Here is a 19,648-nt window from a genome sequence, read left to right on the forward strand (position 1 = left end):
TTTACCATTCCTCATGGGGGGAAACAAAAGCTTGTGGGTGGACACTCCATCACTGACCTCAGGATTGTTGTTCTCAGGCAGACAAATTTTAAAAACTAGTTTGAACAGGAAGTTGCAGAACTAGAAACCAGCCACAAATTGGGCTATGTTAAGTATGGTTTAAACGGGGACTAGGGATTCTTATCCCATTACCTGGATTAGCTTTTGTGACCCCTTTTATTCCTATGGGTTCTTTGCTTGTATGCCTCTCTCAGCACTCCCCACTCCCCTCCTGCTTTCCCACCTGTTGTATTCCAAGCCAGTGTATCCCTACCTTTTCCAGCCCATGGCACACTTAGATTAATAAACATTTTCTGTTGCACACTGTTAAGGCATTTCCCATCCGTATAAGCTCATTTTAACCAATTGCTGCAGCACACCAGTTGGGAAATACTGTTCTAAGTATTCACTCCACTTTATACTCTTCTTTATGCTGTCCTTTTACAGTATCCAAAGAAGTGAGCTTGGATTCATGAAAGCTTATGCTTGCGCGCGCGCGCTCTCTCTCTCTCTCTCTCTGTGTGTGTGTATGTGTGTGTGTGTGTGTGTGTATGTGTGATATATATATATATATATATATATATATATATATATATAATCTTTGCTGTCTATAAAGGTGCGGACCTACCCTGTCTTCAAGCCTAAGGCCATCATACTGTAATCAGCTGATAAGAATGCATATAGGATAAAAGGAAATTAAATAGGGTAAAGGAGGTTCACCTCCTTCCCCCTTAGATGGCTGACATATATGGCAGTGTTGAATTTGCACCCTTGTAGGGTAAGGATAAAGCAATAGATCCAGACCTTGAGGTGGGAGAGTACCTGTAGACTCATACAACCCATCCTTGGAACCAAGGATTCATGAGGTAGGGTTTTACTAGCAGAGTGTTTTGGATCCTCCCTGGGGACCAGGGACAGGGCAGGGAATGAAGAGCATTGCAAGTATTGTAATTTGATGTGGTGGGGGTTTGTTTAGCATCGTCCTGAAGCCCATGCAACTATAACCAATTCTTGCAGCTTTATACAAGCAGAGGGATAGCCTGAAGTCAGAAGGTCTGAAGTCAGATAGCAAGGTAGAATCAGAGAGCCATTAAGTTTCCACCCCACCAGGCTGGCCCTGCCCCCTCCCGCTACCTGCCAACCTGCCCCCCCAGTTCCCCCAATCTGGCCCTGCCACTGTCCCCCAGCCTGGAACAGCCCCCTTCCTGCAATGCCCCCAGCCTAGCCCTGCCCAGTGCCCTGCCTCCTCTCACTGCACGCACCCTAGCCCTGCCCTTCCCTCCCACAACCCTGAAGCCTGCCCCTGGGTTAAGCCCCATCCCCACCTGTCGCAAAGCATCATGCCATGCTCAGCTCATTCCATCAGATGCAGTGTAGCTCACAATAGCTTAATGCATCTCTGATTTAGTTAATCTATACGATGCACTTCTACCTTGCCTTTGTGTTGCTTTAGGCATAACCTTCCTGCAGGATTCTGCTCCGTTCTGTAACTGTCAGAATTGTTCCATGTTTCTTTTCTTTCACATATGTTTTCGGTCATTGGTGTGACCCAGGAAGGTCAGTCTTTGGTGAGTAATCTATGATCTCTGCTCACACAGTTAATCCTATGGATTGTCTCTACACGGGGTTGAAATTAATCCTTTCAGTTGCTAAAGTGAAACTAAACAAGACAATGTTATTTTCCCTAACAATATCTAAGATTGATGAGATGAAGAATTGCAATGCTTAAGCATGTGTGAGCGTCATTAGCGGTCCTTCAGATTTCAGCCTTTGTTTGACATGTAAAGCTAGTCTGAACTCCAGTTTACTCCAGTTGTTGGGTATATCAGTTGCACTTATTTAAACTTTCTCCTACTGGTACATTTCTGGGATACATACTCACCCCTAGCATTCTCCAGTACAATTCTAGACCCTACTGTCTTGAACATGTTACAGCAAATAGTCATGAAGAAGATGTGGTTTGTTCATTTAAGCTAAAATTCAAAAGTTAGGAAATCCCCAAATTCTAGCTGTGACTCTGATACAGGCTTGTCATTTTAGGTTTGCTGGCTGCTATTCCTTGGTTACCTCCCATCATCTCATTTGAATTTATTTAATAAATCTGTATATCTGGTATGTTGAGCAATTGGAAGAAGCATGTATGTATTGGTACTTCTGTTTTGTACACATAAAACAAAATGGGTATTTTAAATATAAATCAGTTGTATTTGAGAAAGGAAAACAAGAAAGAAATATCAAGTGCAGTGTTCCTGAATGAGATGGTGTCCATGCTGGTAACATTCTGCATTTGAACAGCAGCTTAAAATGTCTTCAAGTCTCCTAGCTGCTTCTGCAGTGGACTGGGGACAACTCCAGTATATTTTTTACATAGACTTGCTTCTCCATACAGTCCTACAGATGTATTTAACAGTTCACTTTTATATGGTAGTGAAATTCTTTACTGCATACTTGTTGATGCAAGCAGAGTATTGTTCAATACAACGCTGATATAAACAGTGGCAAAAAGATCCCATCTCTTTTCAGTCTTCTTCCATGTCCAGCAAAAGAAGAAAACGGCTTGCATTCTGTAGTTGTTATATCTACAGTACGGTAATCAACTGATTTCCTTCTACAGATAATCTGGACGATACATTGGACGTGAAGCTATAATGGATACTTGGGCTTCTACTTGATGAATGATTGTCTGACCCCCAATAGCTTAAATTAACTCAGTGGTTATGTATTGGAGCTAGTCATTGTGGTGTGCTTGTGCCAAGTACACAAATAAACTAAGATGTCCAGAGAAGTCTATCCCTCGCCAACTATTGACAGTATGCATGTATCGTCTTCATTCTCCTTCCTCTTCTCCTCTTTGTTTTCTTCTTAATTCTCATCACAGAATGATTTCCACGGGGAAAGTGTCATTACTGGGGCAACTAATCTTAGTGAAAAGATGAGGCTCAAATTTTGATGTGGTCAGATTTGGGCTGAGCATTTTATTAACAGCCTTCAAATGTCTGAAGGGTGATTATAGGGAGGATGGGATGGAGATGGGCTTTTTCTCTGTGGCCGTAGGGGCAGGCTAGGAGAAATGGCCTTAAACTGCAGCAAAGGAAATGTAGGCTGGAGATTAGGAGGACCTTCCTGAAAATGAAGGTAGTCAAGTATTGGAGCAGTCTACGTAGAAGAATTGTGAAACCTCCATCCTTGGAAGTTTTCAAGAGCAGGTTAAACGGATATTAGGCTGGGTTGGTTTAATCTGGGATGATCCTGCCTTGAGCAGGGGGCTGAACTAGATGACCTCATGAAGACCCTTCCAGCCCTACTTTCGTAGGGCTTTCCATATATTAATTCGTTCATTCTCTTTCTCTTTGTAAATTAGAAAGTTTGGGGAATTTCTCTAGTTTTAGTCTCTTCTTAAAATGAAAGCGACTTAATGTTGTGGATATAAGACCACACTCAATGGCTTCTTTAGCAAGCCCCCTTTTTACTTCTTTTAAAAAAATGGCTCATTAATGCATTGACCTTCTAATAATACTTGAAGATTAAAGATAGGTGTTTAGATCTCTTTCTTTATATCTTCCTTATTTTGGCTGTTTTAAAAATACACCAGTTTTAATCCCCCAGGTGTATTTTCGAACAGTGGAACTTGTTGAGGAGCCTATACCTGGGTCACCAGGTTTGAGCTTCTACTTCAGAATCAATGGACTCCCCATTTTCTTCAAAGGATCCAACTGGATTCCAGCGGATTCCTTCCAGGACAGGGTCACCTCTGATATGTGAGTCATATTCATAAAAAATTTTCTTATATATAAAAAAAAATTATTTTAGGAAGGGCCAGATTGTGCCTGTAAGCAGCTCATTTAGCCTGCTGGCTTCTGCAGGAAAATTCACTCCCTTATGAACTCCTCAGCCAGTTCTCCAAACCAAAGTTCAGTAAACAAACAAAATGAAATCCTCTCTCCCCTCCTGGACACTAAGAAACGAGCTCCTTTTTGCAACTTGCTTCCTCCTTCCCCTTGTTCTCTCCTCTGGAAGTTTTAAAGTTCCCAGTCCAGGGGTGGGCAATTATTTTGGGCAGAAGACCGCTTACCAAGTTTTGGCAAGCTGTTGAGGGCTGCATGTGTAGACCCGCTTCTTGACAGGTACCTCCTGGTCACCATCTTGTGCCTGGAAGTCCCGGCCCCTAACCCCTGACCTTTGCCACCAGAAGTCCCTCCCCTTGCCCCTGGAAATGCTCCTTTCTGCAAGGGGTTGCCATCTCAGAACCAGAAAAATACTAAATTCTATTCTAAAAAGCAAACATCCAAAATTTGATTAAAAAAAATAGTTTTATCCTGGTTTACATGTGTTTGTGTAGTGTACATAGAGGTGATTGTATATAATAGCTTAAAATGAAGTCTTACTCTTGTATATTGTGGAAGGTGGGTATAGGTTTGTGGGGGGCTGTGGGGGTGTAGATATGTGGGTGTGTCTGAGGGGGGTGGATAGGTGTGGGGCTGTTGGGTGAGGGAGCATGTGGGTGGGTGGGTGTGTGTGTGTGTGTGGATATGTGAGGTGTGGGAGGTATGGAGTTTGTGGGGGCTGCCTGTGGGGAGAGGGTGGCTGGGGTATGTGAGGGGGTGTAGGTGTGGGGGTCTGTGTGTATGGCAGTGCAAGGGGGGGTGTGAGTGCATGTGTGTGGTGGTGTGTCCATATGGGGTTCACCCTACAAACATGCACTCCCTCTCCATACACACGCTCCATGGGGTACTGGTGAGGCACCGTGCTCCCCAGTCTGGCGATGGAGCCAGGATGGACATGATGCTGGAGCAGGGCAGGAAGGCAGGGAAATGGCTGGGGCTGGGGAGGGGCTGGGCTGCTGCATCCTGCTGAGGCTTTCCCTGGGTCCTGCTGCCCCTGGCTCCTGTCATCTTTGACAGGCAGCCAGGAGCAGACAAATATTTTCTAAATGTTTTAGGGGCCCCACAGGCCAGGCAGAATAGCCCGAAGAGTTGGGTGTGGCTCATGGGACGTATTTTGCCCACCCCTGTCCCAGTGGAACACTGTTAGCCAACTGCCCTACAGCTGAGCTTTCTCTATAGGGTTGACTGTTCTTCCTGAAAGGGACGTCCCACCCTTCTACACTGCCCCTCCTTATTTAGGTTGACTAGCATTGATTTTTTTTGAATGGTCTCGCTGAAATCAGTAATGGGGCAACTGAATAAGCAAAGCACTCTTCATTGTGAGAAAAGGGGTGCAGAACCAAACTAAAAGGTGAAGACATTTCTAGTAGTCTTGGTGATGAAGCCTCCAAGGGACTGGTTCTTCTACCTTTAGTCATATTGCCTACACTGGTCAGATGTCAACTCAACTCAACAATGGCTATGCTTGTACTTGTACTGCTTTGAAGCGCTACAACAATGCTAGGAGGCACAGACAGTCATGCAAACTTTCTCCTCGCCCTGCCCTCCCCCGCTGGAGTGCTACAGAGGTGCTGCAAAGTCATTCCGCAGCATGTTTTCTAGTGTAGGGATAATAGGTTGCTTGGCCTCTGTGGGCTGTGCTCCTTCCCCCACCAGGAGAAGGGAGCTCATTTTCTGATAGCCTGCCATGCCATTCGGGGCATGACAGGCAGTTTGAACCCAGCCAGGATTGGGCTGTCAGTGAGCACAGGGCTGGGACTGGGCTCACTGACAACCCTGGTCCTGGCCCCTGACCTGTGCTTACTGACAGGTGCAGCCCAGCTGGGACCAGGCTGTCAGTGGCTGTGGGACCAGAATGGCCCAGTCTCAGTCCTGCACTCACTGACCACCCAGGTCTGCAGGAGAGTGGACAGGATGCGTTCCTGTGGGACTGTACTCAGTGACTTCACCCTGCTCTTCCTCCCTCCCCCTTGGATCAGTGTTCAGAGTGGGGGAAAAAGTAGAGTGCTGTGGCATGCTGGGGAGAGAAAGAGACTTCCAGTAGTGCTGTGATGCATTGGACACATGTTGCATGTGGCATTAGAAAAGATAGTGCCACAGACAAGTACGTGTTTCAACCAGCAACATTTTTGTAGTGCTACAAGGGGCCTGCACATCTGTCCCCCTAACTTTTGTAGGGCATTTGTAGCACTACATATCTATCCATGGCTTCAGAGTGACTAAGCCTGGAAGAATTGGGTCCAGCTTTAAAATAAGTCTTTAAAAGCCGTTATTGGCTTTCTTTCTGCTTTCACTTTTGTAATCATGCTTTGCAGAACATTGGGAGAGAACAACAATGTTCCTAAGAGCTCTTAAAATGGTTGGAAAGAGTTTCAGATAGTAGGTGTACAAAGCAGGATAATATTTAAAGGAAAAAGGCGCTGGCATAACTGGGGTGGGGAACCACCTCAGGCGCTGGTGGGAGCAGGGGTGTGAGAAAAAGTGGCTTTTGCCACAGCTGTACAATTGTGGTGGCAGCAGCAACAGGGAGTCAACACTGCACCTGGGCACTTGGCTGCGTTCTTATGCTGCTGAGCAAAGGGGTTAACAGTTTGTAGGAATGTAGTCGATAAATGGAACATAATCTGGGAACTTGCCTGCTTATTTTAAAGACTGATCCTTCAGCGAGAGCTGCCACATAGTGCTTACTGTCATGGGGATTTTCCTTAGATCATCTAGTACATGTCAGCAGGAGTGAACACTTTTAGTTTCAGAAATTCATATTTGGCAATTCAGTGCAAATCTATACAGATTTCTGGGATGCCTAAAGAGTCTGTTTTTGTCAGTTCCAAGTCATAGCCTGTCTGCCTCTGATAATCATCAAACTGGATATAATAAAGAGTATGTATCTAGTTGTCTTTTAGAAAAAAGTTACAGAGCTAGGCACGTTTCTCCAGACTGAAGCTCGGTGGTGTAATTTCATAAAGCTCTTACCACTCTGTTCTTTTTTTATCTGACAGATTGAGGAGCCTCCTGCAGTCCACAGTTGATGCTCACATGAATGCACTTCGGGTGTGGGGAGGAGGAGTGTATGAGCAAGATGAGTTCTATGATATCTGTGATGAACTGGGAATAATGGTAAGAAAATTAACACCACGACTGTATTCCAAAATGAGAAGGAAAATGCCAATCGAAAACATAGTAAGGTAGCAGTTACCCTTGTGCATTTGGGCTGCCTTTTTTAGAAGAATTAATGCTTTTGGAAAGTTTTAAGGGCATGGTTTTCAGGTGGTCAGGTGCTCAGCACTTTCTGGAGACAGGGGTGCTTTAATGCGTCTCAAGTTGAGCGCTGAGCAGTAAGCAGAGGACCATTGCTCTGGGATAAGCAGTTTAGGTGTGGGACTGCCTTGAAGAGGCTTTTCTCTGCTAGTGACTTAGGATAGTTGAAGATGCTAGAATGTTTGCCTAGTGCTTGGGGGAGGGGTGTGTGTGCGTGTGTGTGCGCTCCAATTTCTCCACTTTAACATTAAATTATTAGGTATGGTTCTTTAAATTTCCCTAATGCATATATCTGTCATTGAAGAGGAAACTTTGATGGGGAAAAAACATAAAATATAGACTGTGCACAATATAAAATTGCACTTGTAGTGCCAAAGACATGAAGCAGTCATTAAATATTTAGAATGATATATTGTTCTACTGCATCATTGCAAATGTCACAACTGTCACCTGGGTTATCATCAGAGATTGAATCTGGGACCTCTAGAGTTGAAAGCAGGAGTCATTACAGCTTGTGGTAAAGTAGTTAATTGGGAACTAGAGCACTTGCACAAAATGATTTCTTCCCCTCTTTCACATTGCTATCGCCCCCTCCACCCCCCAGAATGCTACATTATGTATATAATTCTCCTACTGGAGAGAACAAATGAACCATGCGTGATGGGTAATAGTTAGGTCAGTGAATGTGCTACTGAGAGGTGCTCTTATGCTGCAGTAATGAGTGAAATAGAAGAACTGACAGAACAGAATATAATCCTTTGAAGTGGGTATAAACAGAGGCTCATAGCACACACACAGGAAAGCGTGTTATAGAAATACATAATTTAAAATCTTTAAAAATGTTAATTTTGAATCTCAAGCCCTGCTTGAGAATTTTTTCCTTGCAACCAGATTGTCAACCTTTTTACTCACTCTAAGCACTTACTCATGTGAAGGCAGTCTGATTGAAACCTCTGGGAATACTTGAGTAAGTGCTCAATGGTGAGAGTAATGACTTCACAATCTGTCCTCTGATGAGGATTTAATACCCTGCTTTATCTGGATTTTATATTGCTAGCTGTTTGAGTAATCCTTGTACTGGTGGAAGTAGTCATGCTTTCCTTGATGTGTGAAAAATGATTTTATTTCTTTTAAAATATCCTCTTAAAATAACTAAAATGTTTTAGCTTAACCTTTCCAAAAATAATTCAACTTTGGCCTGAGACCAGGTATAGAAAATATCAGCCCCAAGGGACATTTCTGAGAGAGGTATTAGTGTAAAAGTGGCTGGAACAAGAACATTGTACAAATGTTGTGAGGATGTCAGCTGGGTAACTTTGAGTTCTAAAACTGGTTTAATGAAATAGTGACTTGAGTGAATGAGGCTCGAGTTGTGCATGATGTTGAAGTCCTGCTTGATCTTCAATGCAGAATGTAGGAGAAACATGACATCACAATTTTAACGAGGGAACCAGTGACTTAACAGAGCATATGATACGGCTTTCTGCTATATGTTGGTATATGCATATGGGAAACGCAACCAAAACGAAAAGGCTGGACATGCATATCTATTTGAGTCATCTAAATGATTTCCCTCAGTTTTAGAATAATAGAAAATGAGGGTTGGAAGGGACCTCAGGATGTCATCTAGTCCCACCCTCTGCTCAAAGAAGGACCATCCCTGCCAAGTCTTTGTCTAGCTGTGTCTTAAAAACTTCCGAGGATGGAGATTTACCAACCTTTCTGGGTTACCTGTTCCAGTGCTTCATCAGCATCCTATTAAGAACATTTTTCCTAATCTCTAACCTAAATTTCCCTTGCTGCAACTTGAGACAGTTGCTTCTTGTTCTGTTATCTGCCACCACTGAGAACAGTCTAGCTCTACCCTCTTTGTCATCACCCTTCAGGGAGTTGAGGGCTGTTATTAAATCCGCTCTCAGTCTTCTGTAGACTAAATAAGCCCAGTTCCCTCAACCTCTCATGAAGCATGTTCCCCAGCCCCCTAACCATTTTTATTGCTGTCCACTGAACTCTCTCCAATTTGTCCACATCCTTTCTGTAGTGGGGGGCTCAAAACTGGACACACTACTCCAGATGTAGTCTCACCAGTGCCAAATAGAGGTGAATAATCACTTCCGTCAGTTTGCTGGCAGCACTCCTGCTGATGCATCCCAGTATGCTGTTAGCCTTCTTCACAACAACGGCAATCTATTGTCTCTGTTCAGTTTATTATCCATGGTAACCCCCAGGATTTCTGTAGAGCTGCTGCTTAGCCAGTCAGTTTTCAGCCTATAATGGTGCCCGGGATTGTTCTAGCCTAAGTGCAGGACTTTGCACTTGTCCTTATTGAACTTCTTGAGATTTCTTGTGGTCCACTCATCCATCCTTTTTGTTTAGGTCACTCTGAATCGTAGCCCGAGAGTCCAGCAGTTCTACCGCCCTACCCAGCTTGATGTCATCTGCAAGAAGTTTTCAAAGCTTCTGAGCAGTTGCTGTTCTTTCATTTGCTGGTTTTTGGCCCTTATGTAAGCTCTTCAACTTTTTGTCTTTCCTGTCCTCATTACAACGTCAGTGCCTCATGTAGCAGCCTAAATTTGTGCCTAAGGGCACCTATACACGTGCTGGATGTCTGGTCTGATGTGCTAATTAGCATGTGTCGGAGCAGACTCGATTAATCAAGTCTCCCAGAGCATGCTAATTAACATGCTCCATCAGCCTCCATGTCGTGTCTGTTCAGTATCCCCACGCTTCAGAATGGCAGCAGTGGCACTTAAACTAAAGCTTGTTGAATGAGCTTTAGTTCAAATGCCCCCACCACCATTTTAAAGTGTGGGATGCTGAATACATGTGATGTTGCAGGCACTTTAATTAGAGCAGCTCCAAGAGCACCCCCTTCCTCACACCCTAAAAGATTGGGTCCTTCCTTTTGAAACATTTGATCTTGGGGAGAGCCTTCTGTGAAAACCAGGTAAGATTAACTTTTAATGCTGATCAGTTCTTCCTTTGCTTTTCCTGCTTTCTTGTAAAGAATTGTAAATGATTCCAAGTCAAGTCATGTAATTCAGTAAAAACTGAAGGAAAAGGGAAGTTACGGCTCACTGGTCCTAAAATTCTGAGTACGGAGTAAGACATTTTTGATGTAGTGTTTTTTAATAAAGGGTATTTAGCTCTAGGCTGTCTCTAATGGAACCTAATCAGTTTTAAGGGCTTGATCCTGCACTGAATACTATGCTTGTTTCTATCATAATTTTTTTTTTGATTTCACAATTCATAATAGATTTTTTTTTCCAGATCTTTCAGAGAGATGCACTGAAGGAATGCATCTCACTGCAGGAAAGGCACTGCCTGGATGGCCTCTTGGCCTCTTGCCTAGAAAGGTGTGCTGCCATGATTGGAGCAGGGCTTTTCCCACATTGAGGCTCCTGAAACACCATTTATCAACAGGGCTTTCTCTTCATATCCTGAAAAGAGGTTCTGTTAAAGTACTTGAAGTGTATGATTTTGAGAGAGGCATATGGTAAGGGTGGCTGGCATCTTAGAGACTAATTGGTTCAGATGAACATGAGCTTTTGTAGACAATAACCTACTTTGTCAGATGCTGCAAAACCAAGATCGACAAGGAAATTTTCCTTGTCTCATTGCAGTTATTTCATTTTTTTTAAATTTCTTATTTTTAGAAGATTAATGAAATGGCTTTTTTGGGGTTGTTAGATTGTGCAACTAACAGACTAGATGAAAAATATGCTTTTCTTACCTTTTGTTGTCCCCTTTATGTGATGATTAAAGTTATGATTTAAAGATGCTCTCTAACTGGAGACTGATAGGTGGGGAATTGGGAGATGTACCTAACTAGCTAGCTGCTGCCTGAAGGACCAAGGGCTGTGCAAAGCTTCGGTAGCTGATTTTGTTACCTTCGGGTGGGTGTCTTTACGTGTGGTCTGGGGCTTGGGGGAGGCACTTTAATTAGAGCAGCTCCAAGAGCCGCTCTAATTAAAGTGACTGCAGACTCTTGTGTATTTAGGGTCCCATGCTTCAAAATGGCAGTGGAGGTGCTTTAACGAGCGTTAGTTAAAGCACTCCCGCCACCATTTTGAAGTATGGGGACGCTGAATACATGAGACATGGCGGCTGCTGGAATGCACTAATTAGCATGCTGTAGCAGACTTGATTGATCGAGTCTGTTCTGATACGCTGTAATTACAGTACGTTAGAATAGCATCCCTGCATGTCTGTAGGCACCCTTGGAGACTAACTGGTTCAGAGAGGCATGAACTTTCATAGGTGACAGCCTGCTTTGTCAGATACTATCCAACTTAGTCTCTGTGATGTCACCGTGCCCTGTAAGTGTCAGGGATCTCAGGATTTTCTTAGCAGAAGATGTTCAACTGTAGAACTACATACAACCTTGTAACTGAAGTCTGGGTCAGAGCTAATCAAATACTGGCATGCATCTACTGAGGCATCTCGAGCAAAGCTAAGAATATCATCCTCCCTGTCTACTCGGCCTTGGTGAGACCGCAGCTGGAGTTCTGCCTCGTTCTGGGTGCTGCACTTCAGGAAGGATCTGGAGAGGCTCAAGAGAGTCCAAAGGAGGGCCATGCACATGATTAGAGGCCTAGAGAGCAGGTCATACGAGGAAAGGCTGAAAGACACGGGACTGTTCAGCCTGGAGGACAGCAGACTCAGAGGGGACTTGCTGGCTGCCTATAAATATATCACAGACATACATCAGGGCCTGGGGAAACATCTGTTCACCAAGCCCCTCCAGTGGAGGACAAGAAATAATGGGCACAAGCTGAATGAGGATCGCTTCAGGCTAGACATAAAGAAAAACTTCTTTACAAGTTGACTGCCAGAGGTGGTACAATCACCCACCCTGACAATCTTCAAAAAGCGTCTTGATGCCCATCTTGCTGGGGTCATCTGATTCCAGCAGTCTTTCCTGCCCAAGTGTAGGTGGGGTTGGACATGATGATCTGTAAGGTCGCTTCCAGCCCCTAACAACTATGAACTATGAAACATTTACTTTTATATTAGCATGTACCTCCCATGTAAATTAGCATTGCTGCTTGATTCGAATGAATAAGAGTCTGTTGACCATGCGTAAGGATGGAGGAATGTGGTTCATAATGATAAAGAAATGGCTTAAAACTCTAAATTTAAAGGAAATCTATCCTGTGGAGCTGGAGAGAGTAGGGAGGAGAAATGAGTGAGTTGAGCCTACTGTGGAATGCAGTTGTTTTGATGATATTCAAAACAACATCTTGGCAATGTGAAAATTTTATATATTTGTTCAAGTGTATAAAAATATTTGCTGAGATTTTTCTTTTTGTATTGCCTTTTTCTTTCCCTGTAGATTTGGCAGGATTTTATGTTCGCATGTGCTCTTTACCCAACTGACCAGAACTACTTAGAATCAGTGAGAGCTGAAGTTACTCATCAGGTATGTTGTTGAATAGGATCATGGAGTCATTTATCATATTTCATATTACCAGTCATTAGCAAGCAACCCCAGCTTGTTAATGACTGGTAGAGTTAGTTAGCTTGTTTCTTGAGCCTGTAGATGTGCCAGTACTACTTTTCCCAAAGAAGTGAGACTTGTAGAGAAGCAAGGTAGAGGGTGGTAGACACTGGAACGTTGGAAATTATTCTTGGGTTAACATGGGGTTCCTTCTCCTTTTTTTCCCACCACACTTGCACTTGTTTTGAGAGAAGGTAAGATTGCATTTTCTGCTAGGCTGAACATCATTTTGTTGTTTGTCTGTTTGCTTGCTTATTTCTTGGGGGAGTGGTTGGCAAGGCTCGTGTGTTTTTTGTTTTTTTTTAAGTTTAAAAAAATTCCTGTCTTCTACCACATGAAACATTTAAAAATGAAAATATCAATTATTCATATCTTTTAAAGCCTGCCACAAATACGTATTGTTAATGTAAACATAGCTAGTCATGGAGTAAAATTGCTCACGAGCCTGTATGCAGGATTGGGTCCTTATACTTGTAGCTGTCATCTTGCTGTATCCTTTTAGAATCTATCGTAGTTTTCATTATTCAGATCACTTAACACAGCAGAGATATCCATAAGTGTGTGTGTGTTAAATTCTTTTCAGCTTGTTTATAAGTAGTAAAAGGCATCACGTAAAAGATGCCTAACTTCATTAGAAGGTTGAAGCTGTGATTTTTATTTCAGGTAAAGAGATTAAAATCTCATCCATCCATTATTTTATGGAGTGGAAACAATGAAAATGAAGCAGCAATTGCAGACAACTGGTTCTCTATCCCTTATGCTGAGAAGAATGTTTTTGTCAATGACTATGTGATGCTTTACGTGAAGAATATCCGAGAAATTGTTCTTGCTGTAAGTAGCTTTTTCAGGGATTAAAGAGGGGGAGGGACGTAGCAAAGGTCTTTAAAATCTGCTGTTTGGGCAGAGTACCTGTTTACGGAAAATAAATTTTCTCCCCCAGTTATATTCTCCCAGTTTTGTTTGTATATTTCCTTAAAGTTCATCCATGAAGGAGAAAAATAGGCTTGTTGTCTTTGTTTTAGAAAGTGTAAAGAATAACTGAATTAGGAGGAACTTGCCCTTCTTTTTCCTGCCACCACTTTGTCTGTCTTTAACAAATATGCTTGCAGGGAGCATTCTGCATATATTTTTTTTAATTTATAAATATATACAATGAGAAAATCTTGCCTCTGATTTTGCTGGAGGTCATCTTTCAGGTCTCTGATAATGGATTGTTAGCTTTCTTCACCCTCTGATAAAAGAGAGAGATATGTTGTTCAAAGTTTGAACAAGACATTTATTCCACAGCAAAGTTTGTTGTAATTTGGCTTTACTAATTTTTGTTGCAGTTTTTGTAGCTTTCCTCCTTGTCCTGGAAAGTTCAGCATTTCTGTTTCATTTTATTATTGTACAGTGGAACCTACTTATAGTAAACTTATTTGTAGTGAAGCTCTGTCTACAGTGAAATGGATGGAAAATCCTGAATTGCCAGACTTTTTAATTTCCATGTTTATAAAATGCAAAACTGAGACCTGTAATAGACTACCAGTGACCACTGGTGCCTCTCCTTTAGTGATATCAAGGACAAAAGTTTAAACCAAATTAAGAAGACATGCTGGGAAAAATATCTGTGGCCAGCTTCAGTCACAAGTAGAGTTGTATAGCTCCTAGATAAATAATTGGGGGCATGCCTAAAATCCTTTCTTTGGGTAACAGTAATGAAGTTTGCTCCATTTTAATTGGGTTCCTTTCTAGTAATTTCCAGATAGGTGTTAAATATTGCTTTCAAGTTTTAACTTACCTCTGTTTGCTCTGAGCAGACGGTGAAGGAAAAGTGAGTGAAATAGAAAATATGGTAGAATGATAATGATAAGTAGGAATCATGTCTCCCAGTCTTCCTGCAGCAGATCCCAGTAGAAAATGAGAAGTCAGGCTGATATGCTTACTTTCTTCTGGGAGTGGATGGCATGGCTTTACTAACTGGAGTCCCCTCTGCAGCTGACAATCCCTTCCTACAGTTGAAGGCATAAGAGACCTGCCATGACTAATGGCCATCCTTTTTTTAAAAGAAGCTCCATTTCCAGTAAAGAGTTGTAAAATGGTAGACTTGAGTGTGCATGTTTTGGAAGGAAAGTAAAAAAGACAGAAGCATTGCAAATCACCCACTGCTACTGCAGCAAAGAACAAGTTTGTTCTACATGATCTTTCATTCCTGAATAGCTGGGCAGAAGGTCATTCCTGAGCTCCAGGTTAATGTTTTGATCTTCCCAGTTAGCGAAAGTTGTATGTGGTATTGAGAAATGCCAAATAAAACTGATATTTTTCCAATTAAAACTTCTCTTTACCACTAGAAAATAAGTGATAACCGGGTGTGTCTACACAAGACATTTACTGTGCAGTAGGCTAATTAACTGTGCAGCAAATGTCTACATGTACACCATTATTGGCTGGAGTAAATTAACTTTGCAGCAGAATAGTACTTGTAAATACAAATACTATTCTGCTGAAAAGCTGTTTACTACCCAGCAATGCATGTGTAGATGCCAATCCAGGAATAAATTGCTCCTGGTCAGCACAGCCAGCAGGAGGCCATGCTGCTAGCTGCAGGAGCCTCATGGCTAAGGCAGCTCCTCTGCCACCTGTTAGAGCCACCTAGAGCCTGGGTCTGACCCCCCCCCCCCCCCACGCCCACTGCCAGTCCAGGGCTGGCACCTGGACAGCTGTGAATGGAGCCTGGAGCTCCCCTTGGCTGCTGCAGGGTGGGGGGGAGGGGAGGGAGGGATGGAGTAGCCCTGGCCTAAACTGCTCCTCTCTGGCTCAGTTTGCTTCTGGCTCAGGTACATATATAGATGCTGTGCCCGGGAGTTGTTAACTGCAGATCAGTTTGCTGCATAGTTTATTCATACACATTAATTGCATATGTAGACATGCCCACCTTTTCCTACTCTGTTATCCCTCTTGCTTCCTGATGCATTGACTACTTTAGAATCTGGTCATGCTGAACTAACCTTAGTTCATCTGGCTATGGTAAAATATAGAAGGTGCATGTGACCATGCTATCAAAATGTAGTCTGAACACAATAGAAGTGATGCCATTTAAAAAAACAACAACCCATTGCTGTTCTTATTGGAGCAGCTGTACTACAATCAGTTTTAGTCGAGTCATTTTAGTACTGGAAATTAAAGTACAGGAAGGCATTAAATGGGGTGAGAAAAGGAAGGAGAATTTTGAGACAAGCTGTTAAGTGAGGGTGCATCCATTTGCAGCCACACACAGACATTCCATTTCTCATAGGAGAGTTGCTGCTATTCCAGGAAAAAGCATGAATGTACAGATATTTAGGATTTTTCTCTCAGAGCAAAAATGGATGCTTCAGAAAAGTAATCTGGGAACAACCAGAGTTAAACCACTCCTAGAACAGTTTCTTCTGGGAGAGTTTCTTCTGTACAACTTAACCTTCTGAGAGAAGCCACAACATAGTCCTCTAGCATCCCAGGGTGCTTTGCATCTCCACACCTCGGGGAGATAGTGTGTCACTTGCCAGAATCTACTAAACCAGTTGAGCAGAGAGCAGAACACCTTCACAATCCTCATATTGTGCTGCAGGGAGACAGAAGCTGATTCTGAGCAGTGTGGGTCAGCCAGTCAGGCCTGCCCTCTGCACTGCTGACATCTATCACCAGGAAGACTAAGGGAGCGTGCAGAGCATGCTGAGATGTGTGCTCAGGGGCCCTCTGGCTGCACAGAATCAGCACTGCAAGCTCTCTGCTCTTCAGTGGTGCAGCATTCAAATGTCTGTTCAGGCATCTCCAGGTAAGTTTTTTTTTTCCTAGCAGGGGAACAAACTCCAAAAACAAAGGTATTTTGCTTGGCATGCATGCCTTGGGGAAGAGGTCAGGGCTGCATCACCACAACAGGGAGTAGGCCCCTTATGGCTCCCCTGCTGTCTGACCTGGCATGCCAACATCTTACAAGTAGAGGTTGCAGGTGTTTTTTGGCCCTCTGCTCAAAAACATTGCCGACCTCCTATATAAAGATTTCAGTGACTGGGGATAAGCGGTGCCACTTGCACATTGAGAACAAGTGAATAGGACTCCTCATACCTAAAATGAAGCATGTGCCCCAAGTTCTTTGCTGTATTGGAGCCAATAATGGTACCTCTGAGTACAGAATGTCTGGCCTGCTTTCCTGAAAATGTGGCTGTAAATGTGTTAGAATAGCAAAATATAAGCCCTTTAGTATTTTAGGTGACACTGATAAGAGGCTCTAAATGCTAATGATTAGAAACACTGAAATCCTACCCTGAAGTCTCACCTCGCCTAAAATGTGGAACCGGTGAAAAAAGAAGCAAATGACAGTGCCATCAAACAAGGGCTGTGGACAGACATGTATTTGAAGTGCTCAGAATTCCAAAGCACTTCAAATTGGGTGAGCTTTAGCACTATTCTTCTTACTCCTCTCTACCTCCCCATAGTAGAGCACTATGGGATGCCAGAGGACCGCTCAATCATGCAGACTTTTCAGGAAGGGCTTCAGAAATGTTCCTTTTTGAAGGTTCATTTTGAAACGTTTCAGCCATTTTTGAATAACTTCAGCTATGCATGTCTGCATGCTCACTACTTGGAGCACTTCAAAGGCCCTTGTGGTGTTTCAAACAGTATGTCTGTCGTGTTACTACTCTTAACAGTAGTAGCATACCTCAGGTGTATTATAACTAAGGTTCAGTGGCTGCTGAATAATAAAATAAAAAAACAATAATAGCTTTGCTATTGCAAAAAATGTTACAAATATGGTAATTTTACTTACAGAAGAAGAAGTCATGGCACACAAACATTAATGATCATTCAGTCTATTTTCCACTAGGATTGCTTTGAATAACTGTCATTAAGAATGTAGAAGCATTTAAAGATAGCAAATTGCTTGAGGAGAATAGAGAATCCTTCAGAAATATGAAATAGTATTGTACCCAGTAAGACTTGGTCTCAGAGTTCAAAATACATTAAACATGAGAGATGATCAATGTCAGGGAGCTGGACTAGTTGATCTTGTGCGGTCCCTTCCAGCCCTGCTGTCCTATGATCCTATGACAAGACAAAAAAGGAAAATGTTTCCTAGACAATGACTTAATAATTTGGCAAAGTCACTTCACTTTTCAGGATGTGATTTGGATATCAAGATAATGATGACATGAATCGCATTACATGGTTATTGTGTTTGTTTTGTTTAACTCAGGAGGATAAAAGTCGTCCTTTTATTGTGTCTAGTCCCACCAATGGTCTTGAAACCATTAAAGAAGGTTGGCTCTCCCCAAATCCTTATGATACCCACTACGGTGACATTCACTTCTATGACTACACCAGGGACTGCTGGGACTGGAGAATGTATCCTAAAGCTCGATTTGCCTCAGAGTATGGGTTTCAGTCCTGGCCTTCCTTCAGTACACTGGAAAAGGTGAGGCAAAACTTTCAAATCTGTATCTGTCCCCTTTTTAATTTGGGTTACAACAGTGAATCATTTGCCAAGAAACACCAATGTTTTAACAGTAGTTGAAATGATGTATTTTGGTACAGGAAAATGTTAGGTATGATATTGGTGGTGGAAGGAGACAGTGGGTGAACATCTTTCCCTGTTCTTCTCACAGCAGCCAAGATGAATATCTGCAGTCATGGTTTATTATTATTGCCATTATTTAAGTGTCACAGTCCACAGTCTTGCTACAATTTATTGTAATGTCAGTGTCTTAAAAATTGCTTTTTCTTTCCTAAACAATTAGTGACACATTCTTGGACTTTTTAAACAGAGAAGCTTGTACTGATTGCAATGTTAAGGTACTTATTGCTCATCCCTGTTAATATCATATACCAAAATAGTTCTCAATTTACCATCTCTTTGATCAGAACTAACAGTATGTAATGTTGTCACTTGCTGTATTAAAAAGCAAGGTGGCCATGCCAAATATATGAGCCTCTTTTGGATTATTATCAGACTCCTAATTGATCTAGTTTAGTTTGTAGCTTGTAATTGTTGACTAAAGTGTGCACAGTGTATTTTCTAGACAACTGTTTCTGTGGACTGTGCTTCTAAAGTGATGCCTGTATTGCAAATATCCCTTTGTTTTTTTCTAAAATGTACTGAATTGATCTGCATTTATCATACCAGCCTTTTAATGTTGGCTTTTTACTCCAAGAGAAGGTTGCAATATCCATCTGTCCAAATCTCTGCAAATAATTTAATTAGATAGGATGTGTTGTGTGTGTCCCTATCTTATTTATGCAGTCAGATTAAATGTGGTGTGTCTCTGTTTCATCTATCCACCCATTTATTCTGTCAGATGGCGAATGCATATCACATTGATCCAAGCATGAGTTGATTAAAAATTGACTTAAGGGTTCAAAATGTTGTCTGCAATATGCTGAGTGAAATATATTCCCTTTTTTGAGACATCAATGCTGTCTTCTGTAATTACAGACAGTGAAAAACTTTATAGTCTATCAAAATAAAGAATTGAAATTAGTTTCTTAGAAATCATTAATACAATAAAGACTCAACAACAATAGCCATAACTATGTGAATTATAACATCCCACCATTCTTCACTCAAGAAATTACCAGTATTCTGTGTATGTGATTCCAGAGGTAGATGACAAGAAGTTATGAATGTGCATTACTGATTGGTAGCCTCTGGATTGGTAGCCTCTGTGTAACTTCCTCTTTAGGAAAGGACATTAGTTTTTTCTGTTTTCTAAAGAACTGAATAAGGAAGCTTACTGATGTAGAGTGCAAGTGAGTGACTGGCAGGCAGGACCTTCTGGATCTAATTCCTAGCTCTGCTTGTTGACTTGGACTGTGAACACAAGAATACTTAAGTTTTCATTGCCAAATTCAACCTTGGAATGCATGCAGATACAACACTCACTCACTCACTCTTGTTTGTGTGTTTTCACTGGCTTTGGCTATCTGTTAAAGGAGGTGATATTTACACCCCAGG

The 19,648-nt window shown here is 42.2% G+C and overlaps 1 protein-coding gene across 1 annotated transcript in view; it reads left to right on the forward strand.

Annotated features, from left to right (window-relative positions):
• MANBA (mannosidase beta) overlaps positions 1-19,648 on the forward strand; it is a 114,622-nt gene that overhangs the window by 71,569 nt on the left and 23,405 nt on the right. The window contains exons 8-12 of the mRNA XM_019526367.1: positions 3,646-3,797; positions 6,923-7,040; positions 12,517-12,603; positions 13,345-13,512; positions 17,894-18,112. Coding sequence (XP_019381912.1) covers positions 3,646-3,797; positions 6,923-7,040; positions 12,517-12,603; positions 13,345-13,512; positions 17,894-18,112 — 744 coding nt within the window. The remainder of the gene's footprint in view (positions 1-3,645; positions 3,798-6,922; positions 7,041-12,516; positions 12,604-13,344; positions 13,513-17,893; positions 18,113-19,648) is intronic.

Source organism: Gavialis gangeticus, unplaced genomic scaffold (assembly GCF_001723915.1).
Source record: "Gavialis gangeticus isolate Ggan-Ray unplaced genomic scaffold, GavGan_comp1, whole genome shotgun sequence".
NCBI lineage: Eukaryota > Metazoa > Chordata > Crocodylia > Gavialidae > Gavialis > Gavialis gangeticus.